Source organism: Lepisma saccharinum, chromosome 9, assembly GCF_977018435.1.
Source record: "Lepisma saccharinum chromosome 9, izLepSacc3.1, whole genome shotgun sequence".
NCBI lineage: Eukaryota > Metazoa > Arthropoda > Insecta > Zygentoma > Lepismatidae > Lepisma > Lepisma saccharinum.
Window position 1 is genome coordinate 31,892,754 of NC_139237.1, and position 27,024 is coordinate 31,919,777.

Genomic DNA, 27,024 nt, shown 5'->3' on the forward strand with positions numbered 1-27,024 from the left:
CACAGGCTAATGATTAGGATTACGATTTTTATGACCTAAAAATCACCAGAATATGCAAAATAAAAAATGCTTTAATAACCTAAAATTTTAAAACATATGCAGCATAAATGAGAAATATGCCCTTACAACTGAACTGTTTCAAACACCAATATTTAACATATGCTGAGATATTTTCACATACTCAGTACTATATTTTGTTCACTTTACAAACCCTGAGATGCAATGTACAATGAATTATTTCTGTAAATTTTCAAATAACAATGATTGCCTATTGTCAGCCAGCTAAGTCTTGTACTGAAGTTTATTCTGCAATAGCCTGTCATGAAACTCTGCGCTGAGAAAAGCTTCTTTCTACTTTGTCTGACACAAAAGGAGCATATTTAAAGTAAACAATGCCATTTAGCTCAAGTTCTGGAGAATCTAAAGAAAATAATTCTCCAAATATTTTTTTTGCAATAGAGCACAAGATACAAATACCCTTTGTTATTTTTCCAAAACTTTCCCCATTTTGGTTGTAAATAAAACTGTGAATAACTTAGATGGTGCTTGTGGTGAAGTGGGACAACAAGCGTCAAGAAAAATTAGGAAAGTTTTTGAAAAAAAAAGTATCATATTAGGTTAGTCAAAAAGTAAAGATAGATAGATAGTATTGTTGTCTTCGGCTGTGGCACTTCAGTTCGCTCTGCAGAGTTGCCAAGTAAACATGGCTGCATCACTGTCCATGTGCACCACAGAAGAACAGCGTTCTGTCATCCGTTTTTTGTAATCAGAAGGTGTACCATGAGCTGAAATCCATAGAAGACTTTCAGCACAATACGGTGACAATGTTTTACCGCTGCGAAGTGTTTACCAGCCAGCCACATCCACTACTGATGACAACATTGAGCAAGTCCGTGAGCTGGTTCTGAATAACCAACGAGTGACTGTTGATGAAGTGGCAAACCATATGTACATTAGTCATGGTTCTGCATATGAAATTATCCATAACAGGCTCAACTTTCATAAATTCTGTGCGAGATGGGTCCCTAAAGAACTCACTGACGAGAACAAGCGAAATCGTGTGAGAATCTGTCAGCAATTATTGGACAGACATGCTAACGAAGGTGAAGCCTTTTTGAAACGAATCATCACTGGAGATGAAACATGGATCCATCACTTCGAACCTGAGAGCAAACGCCAGAGCATGGAATGGAAACACCTTGAATCTCCAGTGAAAAAAAAAGGTCAAGTGTCAAAACACTGCAGGAAAAGTGATGCTCACACTTTTTTGGGACTCAGAAGGGGTAATTATGGAACATTATGTGGAAAAGGGGACAACAATAAACAGTGAACGATACAGTGATATGCTTTCGAACAAGTTGAAGCCTGCAATTCGAAGCAAACGACGAGGTTGATTGTCGGAAGGCATTCTTTTGTTCCATGACAACGTGCGTCCCCATACCGCCGCCAAAACCACTCAAACTCTTCAGAATCTGGGCTTCGAGGTGTTAGAGCATCCTGCATACAGTCCCAATCTCGTCCCGTTGGATTACCATCTGTTCGGTCCACTTAAAGATGCTTTAAGAGGCCGTCAATTCGACACAGATCAACAGGTGAAGGAAGTGGTGCATACGTAGCTTGCTGCTCAACGGAAAACCTTTTTTTCTCATGGTATCGGAAAACTTGTGGAATGTTGGACCAAGTGTATTGAAGTGCAGGGGGACTATGTTGGAAAATGATATCATTGTAAGGTTTCTATTGTTGCTGTGAAAAATTTAAAAAAATGATTGCATTTACTTTTTGACTGACCTAATACATTTTGCTCTATTGCAAAAAAATTATTGGGAGAAAATTTTTCTCTCAATACCACAGAACGTGAGCCGAATGACATTGGTTTTTAACCATTATTCTATTCAGATAATAAACTGGGATGTATAATTGTAAAAAATTCAACAACTTGAGTGAACATGGGGGCAAGAATGAATCCACTTCGAAAATGGCTGTATATTCCTTGAAAAAGCAAAAATATGATGAATATGACCGAACATCTAACAAAATATGCTCTATCACGTCAAAATGGACAAATATGTCTAAATATGCCCTTAAAATGCACCATAATTTAATTAGTATATTCATAATATGAATGCCTATATATTTAGGGAACACATCACCCTTACCAAAAAACAAATATGTTAAGTCACGAAAATCCAAACACTACTAATGATTATTAAAGAATTATTCTTTTCTAAAAGTTCAAAACTACTATGGTGTAAATACGGAGTGTTTCAAAAGTTGCACAACCCAAACCTTGAAAATTTATATCACGAAAACCGTAAGAGATATTTACACCGGGTTTGCTACCTTGTTAAGCCTCATTCATTGAGATATTTTTCAATTATTGACATTATCAATTTATTCCATACAGAAAATTAAATAAATTAATAACTGGTGGAAGGCAGCATTAAATTTTTTTCCAGAAATGCACTTTTGAGCAGGGACCTGTAACAACGCAATTCATTGGTATTTGTCACCGTTCCACGTTATTTCCGTACCGGGTACCGTGTATTGGCCCAAGTCCTGTGGACCGTTCCAAGGAAATACCAGAACCACTTGGTAAGGCGAATAGTAACACTTCTGCTGTACTGTTCCGTTCGTACCTGAGAGAGCTTCGGGGATGACAGCTTTGGGTACACAGAGTAGAATGTTAAAATACCTGTACCAGAAAGCATGGAACTTATTCCTTCTCGGAATGCTGGTTCCGTTACGGTATGTACCTCTCCTTAGAATCATACCAGTACAAAATCATGATGGGTATACCTGAAACTTTGGGATCAGGTACAATTGTAACAAAACCTATTTTCAACAAATCAAATGGGTATTGAATGGATGAGAAAATATGTAAGTCACGTAACTCTTTATTTTAAAACTTTCATTGTCGAATTCTTGAACAATCGATAATAGCAAATATTATTGGAGGTTGTAGGCAATATATATATATATAAAAAATATAGAATCCTGAGATTTGTTATAAATAATGTTACTTTATATAACCAATACACGTAATATTAGGGTGCAACTTGATGCCAACACATTGAAAAAAATAAATATTTTCAAGCAAAGTATTGAAAGTTCGACATGATGATAGTTTAAGGTAATTAGATTATTACCAATTAATACATATGGAAAAAAGGGGAAGTTAATGTACGACATATTTAGAAATGTTACCATCTAAGGTATATATCTTAAATTTTGATTGACCTATACTAATTATGGCATTGACAATCAACATGATTTTGGTAAAACTGGAAATTAGATGCCATATTGAAAAATATTACTTCTTAAGAGGAGAAGTGAAATTCGATTTCAAGGTAGCTTATGCTAATTAGAGTATGGCAAATCAACATGATTGTGGAAAACTGGAAATTGATGGATGCCATATTGAAAAATGTTACTTTTCAAGATGGAGTAGGGAAATTCAGATTGATGGTAGATTTTGCTATTTAGTGCACGCTAAATCAACATGATTGTAGAAAACCGGAAGATGATGGACACTATAGGGTCAATCCATATGAAATGATACAACCTGGTTGCTTGACCATTTTTAAAAAAGTTTATTTTTTGAGTGGTGTGAGCCTCATATATTGACAGTTCAGAACCACTCTTATTTTATTTTTACTATCACCGATTTGAAGATGGCGGGCATTTTTTTATCATGACGCGCGTCATTTTCTCCATTTGTAAGCATCAGCGGCAACTTTTTTTTCTCAGCTCTGGTAAGTCCTATGACAATGAGACAAAATCTGTGATGTTAAGCACATTATAGGCTACAATTATATTTCTGTGTAATTTTCTAAATATTATTCCTTCATAATAAATTTTAAGGTTAAAATTGTGTATTTTAATCGCTCAAAATGACATTTTCGGACATTTTTTTGAGGGGGAAGGCAGTTTGCTTGACACTTGAATTTTTTTGCGCAAGTACCTGTGTACCAATAGAGTACGTCAAAATTATTTGAAGCTTGAGACTTTAATATTTGTTTTTCTACAGGGTCATAAACATGTACTTTTTGTTAAAAAAAATCCAAGTTCAGGGTTAAATATCTCTGGTGGGCAGTTGTTAAAAAATCTGAAATTTGTACACAATACAGTACTTCAGGATAAGTAACTTCAGTAAAAATTTTGAGTTTGAGATTTAATTGGTTTAGGATACAAAACTCGTGAAAAATTCAACATTTTGCATTAAATATGGCATGATTTATTTCATTTCTTATTAACATTTTGTGTTGAAATTCTGCAAACTGTAATTTGGAATGTCAATGAACAACATTACAATCATGAAATGGCTCTGCAATAAAGTATATATACGAGGGCATGCCGAAAAGTAAAGTTTCCTATGTTTTTATTTTCTTTGTTACCTTGTAAACGCATTTTGGATTTTGAGCAACCATACATTGCACTTATAAGACTTTCCACCTTCTCCATTGAAGGTTTCAAACTTCTATCACCAGGGGGTGCTGAACTATTGCGAGGAAAATGGCAGCATGTAACCATGCAATGTTGGTTAAGCACCTGAAGTAGCATGCCGTGATCGAGTTTATAATCGCAGAAAATGTGCTACAAATTGACATTCATCTGAGACTGAGGGAATATTATGGGGATGAATGTGTAGACATCAGTACTGCGCGATCTTGAGTTTATCATGCTCTTAAAGAAAACCCCAGCTGAACACGAATCCGATGACCTCCATCAGTTCTAGATCCTGGCCTTTCACTCCATTCTCTCACATAGCTGAGATTTTTTCAACTGTGGGTTTTCTTTAAGAGCATGATAAACTCAAGATCGCGCAGTACTGATGTCTACACATTCATCCCCATAATATTCCCTCAGTCTCAGATGAATGTCAATTTGTAGCACATTTTCTGCGATTATAAACTCGATCACGGCACGCTACTTCAGGCGCTTCACCAACATTGCATGGTTACATGCTGCCATTTTCCTCGCAATAGTTCAGCACCCCCTGGTGATAGAAGTTTGAAACCTTCAATGGAGAAGGTGGAAAGTCTTATAAGTGCAATGTATGGTTGCTCAAAATCCAAAATGCGTTTACAAGGTAACAAAGAAAATAAAAACATAGGAAACTTTACTTTTCAGGACGTCCTCGTATATATACTTTATTGCAGAACCATTTCAGGATTGTAATGTTGTTCATTGACATTCCAAATTACAGTTTGCAGAATTTCAACACAAAATGTTAATAAGAAATGAAATAAATCATGCCATATTTAATGCAAAATGTTGAATTTTTCACGAGTTTTGTATCTCCTAAACCAATTAAATCTCAAACTCAAAATTTTTACTGAAGTTACTTATCCTGAAGTACTGTATTGTGTACAAATTTCAGATTTTTTAACAACTGCCCACCAGAGATATTTAACCCTGAACTTGGATTTTTTTAACAAAAAGTACATGTTTATGACCCTGTAGAAAAACAAATATTAAAGTCTCAAGCTTCAAATAATTTTGACGTACTCTATTGGTACACAGGTACTTGCGCAAAAAAATTCAAGTGTCAAGCAAACTGCCTTCCCCCTCAAAAAAATGTCCGAAAATGTCATTTTGAGCGATTAAAATACACAATTTTAACCTTAAAATTTATTATGAAGGAATAATATTTAGAAAATTACACAGAAATATAATTGTAGCCTATAATGTGCTTAACATCACAGATTTTGTCTCATTGTCATAGGACTTACCAGAGCTGAGAAAAAAAAAGTTGCCGCTGATGCTTACGAATGGAGAAAATGACGCGCGCCATGATAAAAAAATGCCCGCCATCTTCAAATCGGTGATAGTAAAAATAAAATAAGAGTGGTTCTGAACTGTCAACATATGAGGCTCACACCCCACAAAAAATAAACTTTTTTAAAAATGGTCAAGCAACCAGGTTGTATGATTTCATATGGATTGACCCTATATTAAAAATTTTACTTCTTAAGATAGAGAAGTAAAATTCGATTTCAAGGTAGCTTGTACTAATTAGCGCATGGCAAACCAACATGATTGTGGAAAACCAGAAGCTGATGGACGCCATATTGAAAAATGTTACTTCTTAACATACAGAAATGAAATTCAGTTTGTTGGTAGATTATGCTAATTAGAGCATGGCAAACCAACATGATTGTGGAAAACCAGAAGCTGATGGACGCCATATTGAAAAATATTACTTCTTAAGATAGAGAAGTGAAATTCGGTTTGAAGGTAGCTTATGCTAATTAGATCATACCAAATCAACACAATTGTAAAAAACCAGATGCTGATGGATGCCATATTGAAAAATGTTACTTCATAAGATAGAGAACTGAAAATCGGTTTGGTATTAGCATTTGCTAATTAGTGCATGCTAAATCAACATGATTGCAGAAAACCAGAAGTTGATGGATGACATATTGAGAAATATTACTTTTTGAGATAGAGAAGTGACATTCGGTTTGATGGTAACTTATGCTAATTAGAGCACGGTAAATCAACATGATTGTGGAAAACCGGAAGTTAATGGGCACCATAGTGAAAAATGTTACTTTCTTCAGATAGAGAAATGACATTCGATTATATGGTAGCTTGTGCTAATTTACGTATGGCAAATTAACATGATGGAATGGATGGACTGCATATTGACAAAATTATACTCCTTAAATTAGAAAAGGGAATTGCATTGAGTCATCGGCAGCCCTCTCGTTCTTGAACCAGGCTGGGTACTGACGGGCACGTAAATTCTCTCTTCTATGTAGGGTGGTCAGACTGGTTCAAGGCAACAGCTGCGCAGGGTGGGAGTGGGCGAATATTTCTTACCATTAGGCCAGGTGGGTCGAGAGCGGCAATGGTTCAAGTTTGCAGATCTCTATGTAATTATTAGAAGCTACCACCAAACCGAATTTCACTTTTCTATCTTATGACGCAACATTTTTCAATATGGCGTCCATCAACTTCAGGTTTTCCACAACTTAGTTGATTTGTCATGCTCTATTAGCATAAGCTACAACGAAACCGAATTTCACTTCTCTAACATTTTTCAATATGGGAGATTTAAGGGGTGACCTTTCAATTAGTACACCCAATTGACAAACTCAATTCCATGTAGTACACCCTGGACTGCATTTTGCAGACGAAAGAGGCTTTGGCGACTGGCCATATGGCCAGTATAATTCTGTGTGTAGTCCTGTGTTTTGTCCTTATGTGTGCTGAGTGCCTCTTAACAGCCTCAGCTTTTAGCCGGTCAGAAAATTTTACTATTTTAGCTATGGTAAGGGGCTGGAGAACATATATAATGTGACAGGTGCAAAATAGCCTAAGTGCTGAAGCACACAAAATTTTAAATTCAAATTCAAAAATTTTCCAATATGACGTCCATTAACTTCCAGCTTTCCACAATCATCTTGATTTGCCTCTAATTAGCATAATCTACCAAAAAACTGAATTTCACTTCTTTATCTTGAGAAGTAACATTTTTCAATATGGCGTCCATCAACTTCCGATTTTCCACAATCATGTTGATTAGCCATGCTCTAATTAGCATTAGCTACCATCAAACAGATTTTCACTTCTCTATCCTAAGATGCAACATTTTTCAATATGGCGTTCATCATCTTCCGGTTTTCCACAATCATGTTGCTTTGACATGCTCTAATTAGCATAAGCTACCTTGAAATCGAATTTCACTTCTGTATCTTAAGAAGTAACCTTTTTCAATATGGCGTCCATCAACTTCCGATTTTCCACAATCATGTTTATTTGATATGCTACAATTATCATAATCTACCGACAAACTGAATTTCACTTCTCTATCTTAAGAAGTAACATTTTTCAATATGGCTTCCATCAGCTTTCGGTTTTCCACAATCATGTTTATTTGCCATTCTCTAATTAGCATAATCTACCAACAAACTGAATTTCACTTCTCTATCTTAAGAAGTAACATTTTTCAATATGGCTTTCATCAGCTTCAGGTTTTCAACAATCATGTTTATTTGCCATGCTCTAATTAGCATAATCTACCAACAAACTGAATTTCACTTCTCTATCTTAAGAAGTAACATTTTTCAATATGGCTTTCATCAGCTTCCGGTTTTCCACAATCATGTTTATTTGCCATGCTCTAATTAGCATAATCTACCCACAAACTGAATTTCACTTCTGTATCTTAAGAAGTAACCTTTTTCAATATGGCGTCCATCAACTTCCGATTTTCCACAATCATGTTGATTTGCCATGCTATAATTAGCATAATCTACCGACAAACTGAATTTCACATCTCTATCTTAAGTAGTAACATTTTTCAATATGGCGTCCATGAGCTTCAGGTTTTCCACAATCATGTTGATTTGCCATGCTCTAATTAGCATAATTTACCGTCAAACTGAATTTCACTTCTATATCTTAAATAGTAACATTTTTCAAAATGGCGTCTATCAGCTTCCGGTTTTCCACAATAATTTTTATTTGCCATGCTCTAATTAGCATAATCTACCCACAAACTGAATTTCACTTCTGTATCTTAAGATGTAACCTTTTTCAATATGGCGTCCATCAACTTCCGATTTTCCACAATCATGTTGATTTGCCATGCTATAATTAGCATAATCTACCGACAAACTGAATTTCACATCTCTATCTTAAGCAGCAACATTTTTCAATATGGCATCCATCAGCTTCCGGTTTTCCACAATCATGTTGATTTGCCATGTTCTAATTAGCATAATCTAACGACAAACTGAATTTCACATCTCTATCTTAAGTAGTAACATTTTTCAATGTGGCGTCCATCAGCTTCAGGTTTTCCACAAACATGTTTATTTGCCATGCTCTAATTAGCATAACTTACCGTCAAACTGAATTTCACTTCTCTATCTTAAATAGTAACATTTTTCAATATGGCGTCTATCAGCTTCTGGTTTTCCACAATCATGTTGATTTGCCATGCTCTAATTAGCATAATCTACCGACAAACTGAATTTCACATCTCTATCTTAAGTAGTAACATTTTTCAATATGCCATCCATCAGCTTCTGATTTTCCACAATCATGTTGATTTGCCATGCTCTAATTAGCATAATCTACCGACAAACCGAATTTCACTTCTCTATCTTAAATAGTAACATTTTTCAATATGGCATCTATCAGCTTCTGGTTTTCCACAATCATGTTGATTTGCCATGCACTAATTAGCATAATCTACCTTCAAACCGAATTTCACATCTCTATCTTAAATAGTAACATTTTTCAATATGGCGTCTATCAGCTTCCGGTTTTCCACAATTATGTTCATTTGCCATACTCTGATTAGCATAATCTAAAGACAACCTGAATTTCACATCTCTATCTTAAGTAGTAACATTTTTCAATATGGCGTCCATCAGCTTCCGGTTTTCCACAAACATGTTGATTTGCCATGCTCTAATTAGCACAATCTACCTTCAAACCGAATTTCACTTCTCTATCTTAAATAGTAACATTTTTCAATATGGCATCTATCAGCTTCTGGTTTTCCACAATCATGTTGATTTGCCATGCACTAATTAGCATAATCTACCTTCAAACCGAATTTCACATCTCTATCTTAAATAGTAACATTTTTCAATATGGCGTCTATCAGCTTCCGGTTTTCCACAATTATGTTCATTTGCCATACTCTGATTAGCATAATCTAAAGACAACCTGAATTTCACATCTCTATCTTAAGTAGTAACATTTTTCAATATGGCGTCCATCAGCTTCCGGTTTTCCACAAACATGTTGATTTGCCATGCTCTAATTAGCACAATCTACCTTCAAACCGAATTTCACTTCTCTATCTATCTTAAACCTAATGGTGCCTACTATGGATACCTCCCATTAACAGGTTGCCTGAAGGACGAATATTGACCTTCTGCACAGGTCATTGTAATTACTAATTAGTGAGCATGTTAAAACTAATTGTTTCTATTGTTAATAGTTTGCCAGAGTGAGGGTCCTTGAAATTTTTGCATAGCTGATACCAGGGGCGCTGACTTGTCAAAATTATTGGGGGGGCTCTGATCACTGAAATAAATGAATGAATGACTTACTACCTCCCTTTTTAAAAAAATAAAAATTACGTCTTCGTACAGCAGTTTTTAAGCAGCTATGCGTATTACAGTCCTCATGCAAATGAAATGTAACATGAAAAATGTTTAGAAATTGTTTCAAAGTCTCTTTATGTCTTTTGTGTCTGTTCATTTGTTTTTTAGATAACAATTAACATTTTTATTGAAAAGTATGTATTTACATTAAGAGACCAACCTAACAGTTTTATGCCGGCCTCGGTAGCCAAGAGTGTTGAATGGTCGACTCAACTCGCTTTGATACAGAGGTCTCGGGTTCAAGTCCCGGTGAGGGCATGGGTGTGTTTTAATGTCCGCAACAGACATGTGATGGGTTGCAAATAACCTTAGTGTTGACGTACCCATAAAATAACGAATATTTACAATATTTAACAGTTGTCACGTCCTGGGGTGAGACAGAGACACACAGGGGCGTACCTGTGTGGTGGGGATCGTCGGCCGGTCACTCTACTCTACCTAGCTTATCCATATACGGAGTTCACGGGAAGAGTAGGAGACATACCTTCCTCTGTGTATGCCCACGGACTAGCCTTGCCTACCTTAGTGCATAAAGTATAAAACTAGTGACTTCCTGGGGGGGGAGAAAGTGTAATTGCGAGAGGTATTCCAAAAGAGATGGGAGTGTTTGTGTATGTGTGTGGGGAATACTTACATTAAATAGTATAATCCTAGACGTCTCTTTCTACTGTGGGGGCAGGAGTGCCTTCATACGCACGACTGCTCCAGGTCTTCTCTTAAGTCTTCATCTTAAATTAAACCTCTAGGCTAACAGCAGTCACTGTGGACTCATGTGAATTGGAAATCATGGGGGATAACAGATAGAGCAAGATGTTGGGTTTTATAGTTTAATAAGCAACAAAACAAATAAAGACAAAAAAAAATAAGATGTGATACAAGAATCATGATCTACAAGCTTTTAAGGCTTAGTAATGCTTACAATATGACTACATTGGCCCCTGGGGGTTTTTGGGCTGATTACATTTTAAGATGCTATGCTAACGGATATGAATCCTTCACTTTGTACAGTGTAAACAATGATATAAGGGCAAGCGTACAAATATGGCCCTTCTGACATTAGTTCCTTTGATACAAACATAGCTCTACTACCAATGAAGGTGTGTCACCATACCAATGAATTTACTTATTACCATCCTAGCTACTTCTGGGTGTGTGTGTTAGTGTAATTGCTGGTGTTTGTATGGGTGGTAGTGTATGGGCAGAAAGTGTGCCATACTTGAAATATAGAAGTTAGTTAGTTACCATACTAAATATTAGAGAGTTACAGAAGATTATTCTTACCTTCGTAAGAAGGGTCTGTTACCACCGAAGAATCTCAGCGATCGTCTCTGGTGAGGGTGTCGATGAGGGTAACAGACTGAAGTCAAAAGCTTCGAGCATGACATTTTAAAGTCAGATTATCAGCAAGTGGGAGGTTCCTTGCTCTGTGCAGTGCTCGCCCACGGGTCTCAAAAAGGAGGGGGGATAGTGGCGGAATGGAGGGCAAAACCACAAAAGGGAAATAAAAGGAAGTTAAGCCATATGTGTGCTGGTGACGCCATATCCTATGCTTGGGAACAAGGGTCATGTTGTGTCCCATGGGCTTACGCCTGGGATTTATCACTTTAGCGGAGACGGATGGGTATTTGTATATGTCTGGGACGGTTAGACATCAACTAACCTTCAACTTTCCCAGTATGGTGTTCGCAAAGAATGCCCTTATTCAAAGTTCTTAGTACCATATGTGCACAGGCAGGGATCTAACAGGGGTCCCATTATGATCACTATTCAGTTGCAAAGTTCTTAGGAATTACATATGGCATGCTCTGATATAAGTTGTAGGCCCTGAAACAAAATCTACCTAGGGAGCATACAGGGTGATCACTGCCAGAGAGGACTCCATTTGCAATTTGGAATAAAAAGAATAAAAAAAAAGAATTGTCCAAATTTCTGGAGGTGACACAGTTTTATTTAATTATTTACATAAATGCTAACACAAATGGCAGGAAAATAGTTTTACTTTTTTGTTCTTGCTACAATATTTTATTTTTTAATTTACTTTTGCAATAATAAAAAAAATAGCATGTACACTAATATATAAAGTGACATACACAACAAAAACATATAAACATGATTTTAAAATAAAGCAAAAGTTGCTCTACGCAGTGGGTTATTTTTTTATGAACTCATTAACGAGCTGTCTCAGGTCCAAATTATCAAGCACAGTTTGATGTATGCGAAGTACCGCTAAGCTGCTTAGTCTCTTCTGTCCCATTGTAGATCTCAAATATGTCTTTAGTCGGCGAATAGCACTGAATGACCTTTCGGCTGTGGTTGTCATCACTGGCACAGTGCGGAGGACCATCATGAATTTGGCAACTTCAGGCAGAAGCTCCTGGAGGGTGTTGTCTTCAAAAAGAAACTTCCTTATGTCACGCATGGTAATTAGAACCACTTTCTTCTGTTTGGCGATATCACCAAGCATGGACATGTGTAAGGAGAGCCTATCGGCATCCAAAACTTGGCGAAAGAATTCTCGCGTTTGCTGAAAGTTTGTTGTGCAACTGTTCACAGTTGAGATGCATTCTTTCTCTACGGCTGTTATTTTTTGTAGTCCTGTAGATCAGGAGCGGCCGGTCATAAGGACGATACAGACGCCGCACTGCCGTGTGAACCGCAAGTGAACAAACATTACATTAACATTTATATGTTAGCTTTTACATTGTCTGAATTGCAAATATTCCATTGCTTATAGATCGTTGGTTAGTCGGTTCTGTATTCATTCTTCCGCGACAATTGCAAAGTTTGCACACCACCGTGTGGGGGAATATGGAACTTCGAGAGAAATCTGGCGGGGCGCCGTCCTCCCACTTTACGAGACGTAGAGCATTCTCAGATGCGGTCGCGAGGGGTAAAAGGCGAGGGAACTGAGGGAGTAACACGCGCGGGATCTCTGGCTGGGAGGACGGAGGGTTTGTCGTCTGAAACCCACCCCCTAGGCAAAACTCGCCCTCTCTCCGGAGAACGGTAAACAATGAAGAGTTGCCAGAAGCAATGAAGTTAACGTAAGAAAGAAAATTATCAACCGTTGAAAAAAATTACTCTGTATTCCATAATTTTATTCATTTATGACAAGAGTAGAGCAATAAATAATGCAATTTACAACGAGGAAAGAAAATGTCGCTAACTGAAAAAGTACAGACTCTTGCATGATTTTTGTTATCTATCGTCGCTTTTTGCTACTTTTCGGTAATCACGACGATGAGGATGAGTGATGATGGTATAATGAAATTGATGGAGGGGCACTCACAAAGAACACACATACCCATGCCGAGATTCGAACCCAGGAGCCCTGGCTATGTAATCCGGTATGCTAGCCATGGAAGTCGGCTATAGATTCTTGTTACATGCAAAATTATCATGTAGCTATATGCATTGTATTTTTTCTGAATTTAGTGAAAAGTACATTTGGATTACAATGTGGAGTACATCATGTAGATTTAAATACATGTTTTGATTAGGATGTTTGAAAAAATTCCTGATAATGTGACAAAGTTCTCCAATTTCTTTTCAAGGCGGATGTTAAATAAATTAAAGACTCGTCATCTAAACTCACCAAGAGTCGCTACAGGAACCTGTAAACTACAAATTTCTTAAAATTTAGCAAAATTGTCTGGCAACCCCGAAGCAATAAAATGACTCTTCATTTTCCATGGAAAAGTGAAGTGAAGCTTTTTCGGTAGTTGTGCATTTGTCGCGATGTACAGTGTGGAGAAATTGTTTTGCGAAGTTTTTCTACCAGATGAAAAAATAAACAAAAAATCTAGTCCAAATTTGAATCTAGAACAAGTGTCAAAGAAGGGAGGTCATGAGTTCACTCGCAAATTTCGCGTTGAAGGACAGAAGGATAAATTTCAGTTACAAGCATGTCTGAAGATTTCTGGTAAGTTTGAAGTTTTTACTTTAGAGCTTCTGGTAAAGCAGATATCACCTTTCCAGTGAGATATTTATTTTGGTGCCCTATTTCACATATCAATTAGTCATGTTGGACAGGAGACATTTTCTGTGTAACTTTTTACTAGAAATTTTCACGATCAATTCACGTAAATATTCGTCATTGCGCTTATCAAGTTGTGTAAAAATTAATATCCTTTCTTCTGAATTTTCCCCTCTGTTAAACGACTAAATCTCTTAGAATTCTATTTCTTCTTCCATCTTCTTTGCATTACTGTTAAATAATTATTAATTTAAAACGTGTAAAACATGATATTCGGTAAACACAAACATATCAATTTCTTACCACGTTGGCTGTTATACGAAATTCATCATTTAAACTCGCATTACTAGTAGAGCAAATTTGTGCCGGCCCCCGTGGCAGAGTGGTTAGCACATCGCGCTACAACGCCAGGGATCCCGTGTTCGAATCCCAGCCTGGGCATGGATTTTGTGAGTGTCCATTCATCAATTTCATCATATCACTTATCCCCATCTTCGCAAATTAGCCAAATGTGGCACAAAAGGCGAAGTAAAATAAAGCAAATCAATAGAGCAAATTTGTGAGCTATCACCCCTCCACTTTGGATCACCACGAGCCGCCACTGCTGTAGATTCATGTCCTTGTTTAACACATGATTTTGCTGTCACACACGTCAGTGTATATTGATTTATAATACTATTTTGGAGTGTAGAACTTGTGATGTTTGGCAGCATCAGGATTTTCAAGTCTCTTAGGGACGTGACGTTGCCGGGGCAATTCTGGCTCATCACCGAGGCTCGGTTTGCCCTCTCTGCATTTCTGCCAGAACTGCTCAAAACACATTCGCTTTTCTTGAAAGATGTCAGTCAAGTATTTTAGTTTTGATTCCACTTCTGTAGCACCAGTTTACCTCTTCTATTGGACCCATCACATTGCATTGGAGGGAGAGAAAGAAAAATGTCTTGAAGTGAAGTATTGTCTCCAGGTATCCAGCATATTTTAATGCTGCGTCAGTAGAATGTTTTTCAGAAAAGTTCTCAAGAAAATTGAGGTTTTCATAGTTCCTTAAGATCTGTTACATACTGGAGGCTCTCAACGTCCACCGACGAGGGCAAAGTGGTCGCAGTCCAGTATGGCCAGCCTTCTCATTCACATCAATAATATTCCTAAATATTTGCATTCTTTTAGGGGATTCCCAAAAAAATCATTATGTCTCTGATTAATATATGTATAATAGTAAATAATAATTATATACTTAGTATATAGTAATAAGTCATGTGTGTTGCTGTCTCCGGTCATGCCCCCCCCCCCCCCCCCCCCCAAAGTTGATGGTCTAGAACATTTCAAATGTGTATTTAAAGTTACGTTCATGTGGCACAATTCAGAGTAAATTTTACAAGAGAAGAAAAATAATACATTAGATCCTCTTAAGCAAAATTATTTTTGGGGGGCTCTGCCCCCACATCATTAACATTGGGTGGGCTCGAGCCATCCTAAGCCCCATGGAGTTGGCGCCTATGGTTGATACCATTATTAACAAATTAATAAAAGATAAACTAGATAGTATTTATACATATTTTTCTGATAAATAATTATCCAGAAAGATCATGAATTACTTTTTACTAAAGTTATTATAATTAGTTTTTAAGCAAAGAAGTGTAATTTTATCGGTATTCTATTTACTGCTGTGGAATTTTGATTGACAGAAAACGTAATTCAGATATGCTCTGTATGTGTTATGATACGTACCGTAATTTCCTGTTACAAATGTTGCCCACTTCATCCACTTCAATCCACGTACCGGTATCTTAATAACAACCACTGGTCATAATGCTTCAGTACCGGTTACCAACCTGTGGTTCCATTTCGTACCCGGTAGCTACAGTTCCGGTACAGTATGTATGGGTACGATCGTACCTGTTCCATCCAAGACCCGTTCCACTCAGTACCTGAAGCGAATGGGTCGTTGAGTAACATTACACCTAATTTACCCAGGTTGTTGGTAGGTCCAATCTGTCCTGTACTGTCTGGATCGCCAATGCTATTGTAACGCATATCAATAGTTCCGTTCGTAACTTGACAGCATTACAAGTTGGGTTACTTTACAGGTCTCTGCTTTTGAGTGAGAAAACTATGTAAGAAATTATCGGAGAGTCATAATTAGACGTCTGATGACTGATGCCATGTCAATCTGTCATTTGCAACCAATAATGATCATGTGCAGCATTTGATAGATTTATGACTGGCGATTTTATGGGTTGAGTGAATGCCATTTTTGGGACATATCTCTGTAACTGGCAACACTGGCAGGTCACAATTTGGCACCAGACGCACCCAACATGTGCCTAAGTATTGGCCATATATTTACGTGAAAAATCAAAATCGTAATTTTGCACCAACATTTGACTTTTAAGTGTAAATTTCTATGCAGCTGGCAACCCTCCCATTCCAACACATCTGAAGGGAGCTTGGTACGAAATGGTAGGGTGAGTCATAAATGTGGCTACTATATGGCTATGTTTTATTATTATTGCAATTTGGACATTAAGTGTTCCAATTAAATCATTAAACTTTAATCATGAAGGCTTTCACTAGGTTAATAAATTTATGTTATTATTTATCCAAATAAAATCAATTACAATATATTTTTAATTTGCTGAAAACATCCAAGTATTGATCTTCAACAGTAAATAAGAACTCTTAACAATATGTGGGATTGCTTGTTGGAGTTTAATATTATAGATTATTGTCAAGTCAAAAAAACATAAACAGTCTGACAACAGTAGTAAAGGCAATATTCATGTGTCACAGTACACCACACCCCCAAGTTTTTCTTTTTTCGAAGGAGAGGTACATAGTGGAACGCATGAGGATTTTCAACGGACCATGTTCTGCTGTTCTGTCTGTTTACATAACCATTCAATGAAACCAAACTTCATCAGTGAAAAAAACGGTATCAAGAATTTTGATGCCATTTTCTTCGAAACCACCGCAGTACTTCAAGCGTTTATCCTTATCAAGGTGTCGCAGTTCTTGAACAGGGCGATCACGATATGGTTTTAGGGTGGCTTTCTTCACAGCCCTACGAGCATTGCAAAGTGACAAGACCGCTTGGGACACAAGTTTCCTCAGGCTTTTGGTTGGAGATTGTTCCAAACGTGTACGCACACCCACCTCCCTCATGACATGGTGGCATAATTCCCAGCATGCCCATTGCAAGTTCATAAGGTGTTGCCAGGTTGTGGATTATGGATCACGCTGCATCATGAACTTGTTACTTCACAGATAGAATGTACACATGGGACAATATATAATCAGTCTCATTACTTAATTGTCGGACTGTGTATGTTAATCCAGATAATTTAGCTATCAGATATTTTTCAAAATTGCAACAAGAGAGTGGTAAATGCCAATTATTATTAGATTTCTACATGATAAGGAGTTCAAAACATGACCTTTTTCCCTTGAATATTTAATATACAATTTCTACTGTAACTCAGTGTAGCAAACTGAATAATAATTTGACGACAATAAATTATAATGTTTTTGCTTATCCTACATGTTTTTTGTTCCAAAAACCTACTTTTACTGCACCACAACAAAAGTGTTGATTTCTCCAGTAAAATAGTAAATTTTCATGACATTTCCATGACTTTTTCCAAAAAAATAAATTTCGAGACTGGTAGACTCATGTACTGATGCCAATAGAGTACTGAATAATCTGTCCTCTCCTAATAGTACATGTAAATCTCAGCTGGTTATTTTCCTGTAGTTTACGGTTATTACAAGCATAAGAAAACAGTTTTTCGTTGTGACGTTTCAGGAGAACACACGCTCCCTTCATCAGACATTTATTTTCATTTTGACTAAAGATACAGTTATAACAATGATTAGCAATTTTTTTTAAAAAAAAAAGAATCTGTTATATAAACTACAGGAAAATAATTCTACAATGCAAGCTATGTGTACATACAAGAAAAACTATTACTCAGCTGGTTACACTGGAGAAAAAAAATAAAAAAAATGAGGATGGAAATACTGATTTAAGGCATGCAATAACATTCTCTGCAACTTGCTACTATGTTCAAAAGTGTTATAAAATATAACTTTGGGGGAGAGGGGAATTCAAAAAATTATCTCAATTTACTTTTAATACTACAGGGAGGTTATTGCAGCATGACACCGCAAGAGCGTCGGCCGCTTGCCGGCCCAGTCATGCAACAGGTGCCGGCAAATTGCGTAACAGATAGCCCGTTACACAAACCGCTTGTTTTGTAATGTTTCCACTTTTCACAATTATAGTTACAATTACAACTTAAATAAGCACGTACCTTGTCGTAAGGATGCTGGAAAAGGTGTCCTCTAAAATACAAATATTTCTGGCACTTTATTTTTGACATGTAATCTTTCTTAGACACCGCGAGAGCGTCGGCCGCTTACCGGCCTTGTCATGCATCAGGTGCCGCCAAATTGCGTAACAGATAGTCCGTAACAGAAACCGCTTGTTTTGTAATGTTTCCACTTTTCACAATTACAGTTACAATTACAACCTTATTTCAGACATCTAATCTTTCTTAGACATCTCTACTTTATCCTCGGTTGACAGAAAGGGAAGACAGCATCGCGGCGCATAAAGCAAACCGAAAGTGTAAAATTATATTTAAAACTAATAATAATGATGATCACTAACCTTCTGTGTTATAAATGATGTTGAAAATGACCTCCTTCAACACCAATACATTTCCGGCATCTGCGTATGAAATTCCTCTGAACATCCATAAGCTCCTCAGGTGTGATTCTGGCAATTTCTCTTCTTATATTTTCTTTTAAATCCTCTATTGTACGCGGGTTATTCTGATACACTTTGTTTTTTAATGTTCCCCATAAATAATAATCACAAGGAGTAAGATCGGGGCTACGAGAGGGCCACAACTCAGTACTGATAATTCTGTCCTCAAAAATCTCGGCAATAAAATTAAGTGATTCATAAGCAGTGTGAGCAGTAGCAGAGTCCTGCTGAAAAAATGACTGCTGGCATTCAATGTCCGTTAATTGTTCAAAAAAAGGTTGTAGTATGTCTCTTCGATACCTTTCACCATTGATAGTACCTTCATAAAAAATAGGCCCTATTATTCTGTGCGCATTCAAACCACACCACACACCAATTTTTGCAGGATGGAGCGGAACTTCATGCACAAGGTCAGGTTTTTCTGCGCTCCAATAGCGATTGTTTTGTGAAATAACTCGGCCATTCAATTCGAACCAAGCTTCGTCTGAAAATATGATTAATTCTGGATTTACTCTGCCAGCAACAATATTATCCAGCATCCAGTTACAGAATCGAACTCTAGTCGCGTGATCGCGCGGTTGCAATTCATGAACCACTGTAATTTTGTAGGGTTTTAATCTAAGTAATTTAGTGGCATTTCGTGCTGAGGATTTTGAAATGCCTGTTTCCTGAGCAAGCCGACGGAGGGATTTTTTTGGAGTATGTTCAAGTCGTTCACCAATTTCGTCTAGCTTTTCTTCCGTAAGAACACGTCGTCTGGAAACACGTTTCTTAGGTTCAAGAGATCCTGTCTCTCGTAATCTTTTAACGAGGTTGTAAACAGTATGTCTGTCCGGAACAGGATTGCCAGGAAATTTTCTTGCGAATCGCCTGACTACTTTTCTGCAAGAGTTCGTTTTCACGTAAGTATCGTACATAAAAACTCTTTGTTCAAGACTATATTTGTTTGGCGGCATAACTAATGAATGAATAACAAATAACACACGATAAAGCACTAGCACTTTAGCACACCAACTCAATAACACAGTATAAACAACACGAGTACTGATAAACGCAAACCGAAGTGAACACGTCTAAACAACTGGTGGCCGACAGCTGTCGCATTCGCGTAGTATCGAGAGGCTTCTCGCGGCTTACCACTACTCCGATAAGCCGCTGACGCTCTTGCGACATCTGAGGAATTTCGCTTCTAGCGTCGGCTCTATAGACACTGGACGGACCAAATTTTGAGGGAAGCACAACAAAAGACTACTCTATGAGGATATGTAATGCTCCTGCCGCAACTTTGAAAAAAAAAAAATATGGAAATTACGACGTTCAGAAATTTTGCGTAATTACGGGGAAAATAGAACTTTGGGATTTGGCCCCCGTTTCCCCCTGGACTCACAATTGTCGGAATTTACATAAAATGTTGCTTTTTGTTCATTCTTACATTTAGAATTTAAATTTCTTAAAAAGATGCAGTTGTTGAGCAGTTATAGCCTTTTATATTCAGTTTATCCCATAGTAGCAAAAGGGGAAAAGTGCTTATTTCAAATGGCGCTCTCAGAAAGAAAAACGCACACAGTGTATGATCGCTACTTTACTTCAAAAATATTCACACGTTAAAATTAAGTGACACTGTTAAATAATTCGTTTATCTGCACTTTCGTTTTGCATAATAATGTATACGTAACCTCCCCCCTCGAAAATCTTGGGCACGCCACTGACTCTAGTGTTCAAAAGGATTAATCTTGTGTTATCTGCAAAATAAGAGTAACGGTTTTGTTTATTCGAAGGCAAGACAAGAATGAAAAATTGAATCCTTTATGTTGGATGAGTCATTGCTGTCAGAAGTATTTGTATTTTAGAGGACACCTTTTCCAGCATCCTTGCGGCAAGGTATGTGCTTATTTAAGTTGTAATTGTAACTATAATTGTGAAAAGTGGAAACATTACAAAACAAGCGGTTTGTGTAATGGGCTATCTGTTACGCAATTTGCCGGCACCTGTTGCATGACTGGGCCGGCAAGCGGCCGACGCTCTTGCGGTGTCATGCTGCAATAACCTCCCTGCACAACTCTTGAGGCACAGCTTACAAGTTTTCAATACTATTTTTGTTATTTAGCATTGGTTTCCTAACTCATAAAGAACACTCAAGCCCAGTCAAGGACTCAAACCTGGAAACTTTGGGTGGCAAGATCAAAAGTCAATCAGTTAAAAGCGCTCGGCCACAAGCCAGCAAGTAAACACAGTGATGTAGTAATTAATCATTTACATGTGATTTGATGATAGCATATTAACTTCTATTCATTATATCTGAGAAATCATTAGTCAGGAATTTAATGCTTGCATGTACATTATGAAATCATATTTACCTGAGTTAGTGTTATATAACAGCGATCAGTGAGGGGAGTAATAACAAGTCGAGGAGTGTTACCTAAGTACTCATGCTCGTAACGAAACTGAGCATCACAAATATTTGCAAAACAGTCCTTCTCCTTTTCATCCCACCTGGAAAAGGAAAATAAGTTTGTAAGAACAGCCACAAAATTTCAAATTATTTTGAAGGTTTTGAATATATAATGAATAGGTATGAAATACAGAGAAACTACTTTTATCAGCACTGTGGCCACTGAAATTAATCCAAAAAAAAAAAAAAAAAAGAGCTTCGCGGATAAAAGTGAGTACTAGTTTCTCCATATTTACAGTCTGCGCGGAAAGTATTGACGCCACACCAGTGAAAGCAAGAACCACAACAGATGTATACACCAAACAAACAACAAAATCAATGTTTTACTACTCACCTTGTAGTCAGTATTTTGTCGACCCTCCTTTATGCTTCCGGCATTCTGTCAGTCGTTTTGGAACACTCAAAGCCAGGTTTTGGAGGAGATTAACTGGCAGATTGACCCAAATGTCCCTTACGGCAGCTACTAGCTTAAGGAGTGTAGATGTGTCCCTGTTCCTTAAACGTCGCTTCATGATAGACCACAGGTTTTCAATCGGGTTGAGGTTCAATCGGGGCTTTGTCCTGGCCAATAATCAAAATAAGGGACACAAGCATCTTTGAGCCATGAAACCACACTTTTGGCTGTGTGACAAGGAGCCCCATCCTGCATAAAAAAAGATGCTCCACTTTTTTCAAAGGACACTTCCAAAACATCATTTAAGAGCTCAAAATAGGAGTACTGATTCATGGTCTGGTTTTTAGGAAGAATAACTAACTCTCCTACACCACCATAACTAAAGGAACCGCAGACCATAATACTGGGAGGGTGTTTTATAGTTGGATGTAAAAATATAAATATGCTGACCAAGGCAGTAATTTATTTTATTAAAAACATAAACTAAACGTAACGTTTCAACCTTCTAGCAAGGTCTTCATCAGACACTGTATCAAGCAGGTGATTGCCTTGTTTAGAGCAGGCATAAAAAGCACAGAAATCGCGACACAAACAGGCGTGAACCTGAGAACAGTGCAACATTTGATGAAACGCTTCAAAGACGAAGGTGGGGTCAAAATGCCTTGCCCAAAACCTAAGTCTGGTCGGCCTAGGAAAGTGTCTGAAAGTACTTGCTAGAAGGTTGAAACGTTACGTTTAGTTTATGTTTTTAATAAAATAAATTACTGCCTTGGTCAGCATATTTATATTTTTTCATAATCATGGAAACAAGGCTTAATGGTGTTATAGTTGGATGTGTGTACTGAGGAAGGGTTGGATCATCACCGGGAGAACGGTACACTCGCTTGGATCCACTACCAGTAACAAAGAAAGTGGCTTCATCACTCCACAACACTTCTTTCCAGTCATGAACAGTCCAGGTACTGTATTTCTTACAGAAATCTCGTCTTTTCTTACGATGCTTCTCTGTAAGGAGAGGTTTCGGGCGAGCTCTGTAACTGTGTAGCCCTAAGTCATCATGGATCTTCTGAATTGTCCGGAGGGACACATTATCAAGCAACAGAGGATTTTTTTTCTTTCAGTTCCCTAGCTGTTAACGAAGGATGGTTCCTTAGCTGCCTTTTCATGATGTGCAGTGTTTTTTCAGACACTTTCCTAGGCCGACCAGACTTAGGTTTTGGGCAAGGCATTTTGACCCCACCTTCGTTCTTGAAGCGTTTCACCAAACGTTGCACTGTTCTCAGGTTCACGCCTGTTTGTGTCGCAATTTCTGTGCTTTTTATGCCTGCTCTAAACAAGGCAATCACCTGCTCAGTATCACCAGGCTTCAATATGTTGTAAGGCATCGTTTCACACACAAAATCAACTCAGAACACCAACACAACAGCCCAAAATTCACAGGAAATACCACACGCACGTGCGCATGTACAACAACGTCTCCCACTCGAAACTGAGCAAGTTGAAACTTGCAGCTACAAACAAAGGAAGATCGCAGGTGGTAGTTTACTGCCCATGAACGACAACTCTTTTCACGGTGTCGTTTAGGAGATAGGTGGTCCTATGTAAAAACGCGAAAATAATTGACGTCAATGCTGTTGGCGTCAATACTTCCCGTGCAGACTGTATATACTACCGCATCTCTCTTTTCCCAATTATGAATAGGTATGGTTAATGAAACTGAACATTTATCAGTTACCAATATGATCTAGCGAAATAACGAGAACTTGTCATAAAATGTGAATTGTTTGCATATTTCACTAATTTTAAAAATGTGCTTAAACAACAACGAGAAATACCTCGAAATCCAACATTCTTGTCTTTTTTAGGCTTAAGGAAACAAAATGTGCCATATTTATTTATCTAGAAAACACAAGTTTTCCAACATTTAATCTATGAGAAAACTATAATACATGTTGTACGTGAAATAATTCCAACAGCCTCTTCACACAGAAGCCGCATCGTCAGTATTTGTTGCGCAAGAAGTGATTTGAATCACCAAGCTAAGTGGTGCGATTGTGGTGGAGATAGAGTGTTCACCTACCGCCACAGGGGAGTCGTAAAATTGGCATTTGTCGAGGAGAAATAATGGAAAATAACTTCCTCAAAAATCGGTTCCAACATATCAAACTGTCACAAAAATAAGTACACCACGTGACCTTCAATTTAAAACATTAGTTTAAAAATACCATGAAGGTATATATTTAGGTATATTTGCCACAATATGCGCTAAAATGAAGATGTGAATTTTGGGAAAAATAACACTGAATTGTAAAAATAAAGATAGAAAGAATGTTTGGCCTAACAACAGAACAAGATTGCAAGTGAGAATATATTAATGTTATTTTGCTACCTCAAATTAGTAAAAAAATCATGATTTTTAGTGTGAACCTTTGTCTGATGAAGATCCTGTTAGAGGGTTGAAACGTTACTTTTAAAGTATATTACTTTTAATCATGCAATTGGATTAAAATGTTCATAATTAACTGATTTAATAGAATTATGAAGTATTTTCACGTTTTTCCTAACAAATGGAAAATGTTGAGTATAGCTTAAATGTGTGAGAGGCTTTAACGAAAATGTGTTACGTGTATGACGCAAAATGTAGCAAATTTTGATTTCATTTGTGTGTGAAGCATACAGGTTACAGATGATAATAATATGTTTTATATGTGTAGTAGTTGTGGTGTGTTTGTGTTTATATTGTGTTATAGTTGTGATGTGTTTGTGTGTGTCTTGTGTAGTAGTTGTGCTGTCTAATGTGTTTATGTTTGTCTTGTGTAGTAGTTCCTCCATTCATATTGGGGGTTAGGCGTAGAGCTGACAACTCTGCACTGTAAAAAGCCATGTCAAGAATCAGCAATATTAGGCCATGGATGTTCCCAAGGTAAAATATTCCGGAGGTAAAATAGTCCCCCATTTGGATCTCCGGGTAGGGACTACTTTGGGAGGTCCCTGGACTAAGGATAAGATCTACATTAGGAATAAGGATATTAAATTAGGCACCTGGAATGTTCTGAGCCTTTACCGGCCTGGGGCATTTCAGTGTACAGTTAATGAGATAGTTTACTATAAATTAGATGTAGCTGTCCAGGAAGTTAGGTGGCCAGGAGAAGGGAATTGTAAAACTAAAAATTATACTTTTTTCTATGGTGGTACTGAAAATCATAATTTTGGAACAGGCTTTTTCATAAATAATAGAATTATCTCTGCTCTTAAAACGGTAGAATTTATTAATGATAGGATATCATATGCAGTTTTACAGGGTAGGTGGTGTAAAATTATTTTAATAAACATACATGCACCAACGGAAGATAAAGATGATAATACTAAAGATGATTTTTATACAGAGTTAGAACAGGTCTTTGATAAATTTTCTCAGTATGATATGAAAATTCTGTTAGGTGACTGTAATGCACAGATTGGCAAAGAAGAGACATTTAAACCCACGATTGGTAAAGAAAGTCTTCATGAATTAAGTAATGATAATGGTATAAGATTGATTACTTTTGCAACCTCAAAGAATTTAATTGTGAAAAGTACCACTTTTAACATAAAGATATCCATAAATATACCTGGTCTTCTCCAGATGGTAAAACTCATAATCAGATAGATCATATTCTCATTGATAAGAGAAGACATACTAGTATAATTGACGTTCGTACACATAGAGGTGCTGACTGTGCCAGTGACCATTATTTAGTAATTGCTAAATTAAGAGAGAGACTCTCAGTGTTAAATCATAAGCAACAAAATCTAAAAGTTAGAAAATTTGATACAGGAAAGTTTACTGATGAAAGAATTAAGAAAGATTACCAAATTAAACTGTCAAATAGATTTGATGTTTTGCAGGATTTAAATGATGATGAAAATATAAATGAAACGGACGTAAATAAGAATAGGCAGCACATACGTAATGCAATAGAATCAGCAGCTAAAGAAAGTATAGGATACCATAAACCGAGAAAAAGTAAGCCGTGGTTTGATAATGAATGTCATAATCTAATAGAAATAAGAAATCAGGCTAGACTTAGGTGGTTAAATAACTCTGATGACACAAATCTAAACAATTATAATAGAATAAAGCGAGAAGTTAACCGCACGTTTAGAAGTAAAAAAAGAGATTACTTGAAAAGCAAAATTAACGAAATTGAAACAAACAGCAAAAATGAAAATATCCGAAATTTATATAAAGGTGTAAATGAGTTTAGAAAGGGGTGGCAACCTAAAGTAAACTTGATAAAAGATAAAGACGGTGATTTTCTAGCTGACCCAAGTGATATTCTAAATAGATGGAAGAACTACTTTAATGACCTTTTAAATGTCCATGTAGGAGATAAATCAGAAGTGAATGAAGTCCACACAGTAGAACCTTTAGTTCCAGAACCTAACTTGACTGAAGTTAAAGATGCTATTAAAAGGCTAAAGAATAACAAAGCACCTGGCATTGATTTAATACCAGCTGAGTTAATTAAATATGGTGGAAATTCATTAATATGTCAAATTCATAAATTAATTTGTTTAATATGGAATAAAGAAGAAATCCCTCAACAGTGGAAAGAATCCATAATTGTTCCTGTGTTTAAAAAAGGTGATAAAATGAACTGCAATAATTACCGTGGAATTTCTCTACTCTCAACAACATATAAAATATTATCTAACATTATTTTAACAAGACTAACCCCATATGCTAATGAAATTATAGGTGATTATCAATGTGGATTTAAACGTAACAGATCAACTACAGATCAAATTTTTCACATCAGACAGACACTTGAAAAAAAGTGGGAATATAATCAAAATGTCCATCAGCTATTCATTGATTTCAAAAAAGCATATGATTCGGTCAAAAGAGATAAATTATATAATATATTAGTAGAGTTTGGAATACCTAAGAAGCTTGTTAGTATGATAAAAATATGCACCAGTGAAACAGATAGTAAAATTCGTGTGGGTATTACAGTAGCGTACGCAGGGTTTCATCAAGGGGGGTGTTATTTCGAAAACTTTCTACAAATTCACATTACCATTGCTTTTTAATTAATAATAATAATTAATTAATATTTTTATAATTAATTAATTAATTAGTTTAATTACTACTAATAATTAATACTAATAATTAATACTAATGCGGCTGCTATTTATGAAAGAAATAGAACAAAATTACATTTCTTTTGTTTCAAAATAATTGTCTAGTCAACGTTATTTGTATATGATAAGTGAGACATTTTAAGTGTGAAGAAAATCCATAAAAACAAGCAAATA

At 36.6% G+C, this 27,024-nt stretch overlaps 1 protein-coding gene across 2 annotated transcripts in view; it reads right to left on the reverse strand.

Moving 5' to 3' along the window:
* The window catches only part of Dhc93AB (Dynein heavy chain at 93AB), a 584,738-nt gene that overhangs the window by 299,599 nt on the left and 258,115 nt on the right, over positions 1–27,024 (reverse strand). For both annotated transcript variants that reach the window (XM_083127975.1, XM_083127974.1), the window contains one exon: positions 21,235–21,370. In XM_083127975.1, the coding sequence (XP_082984101.1) occupies positions 21,235–21,370 (136 nt within the window). The remainder of the gene's footprint in view (positions 1–21,234; positions 21,371–27,024) is intronic.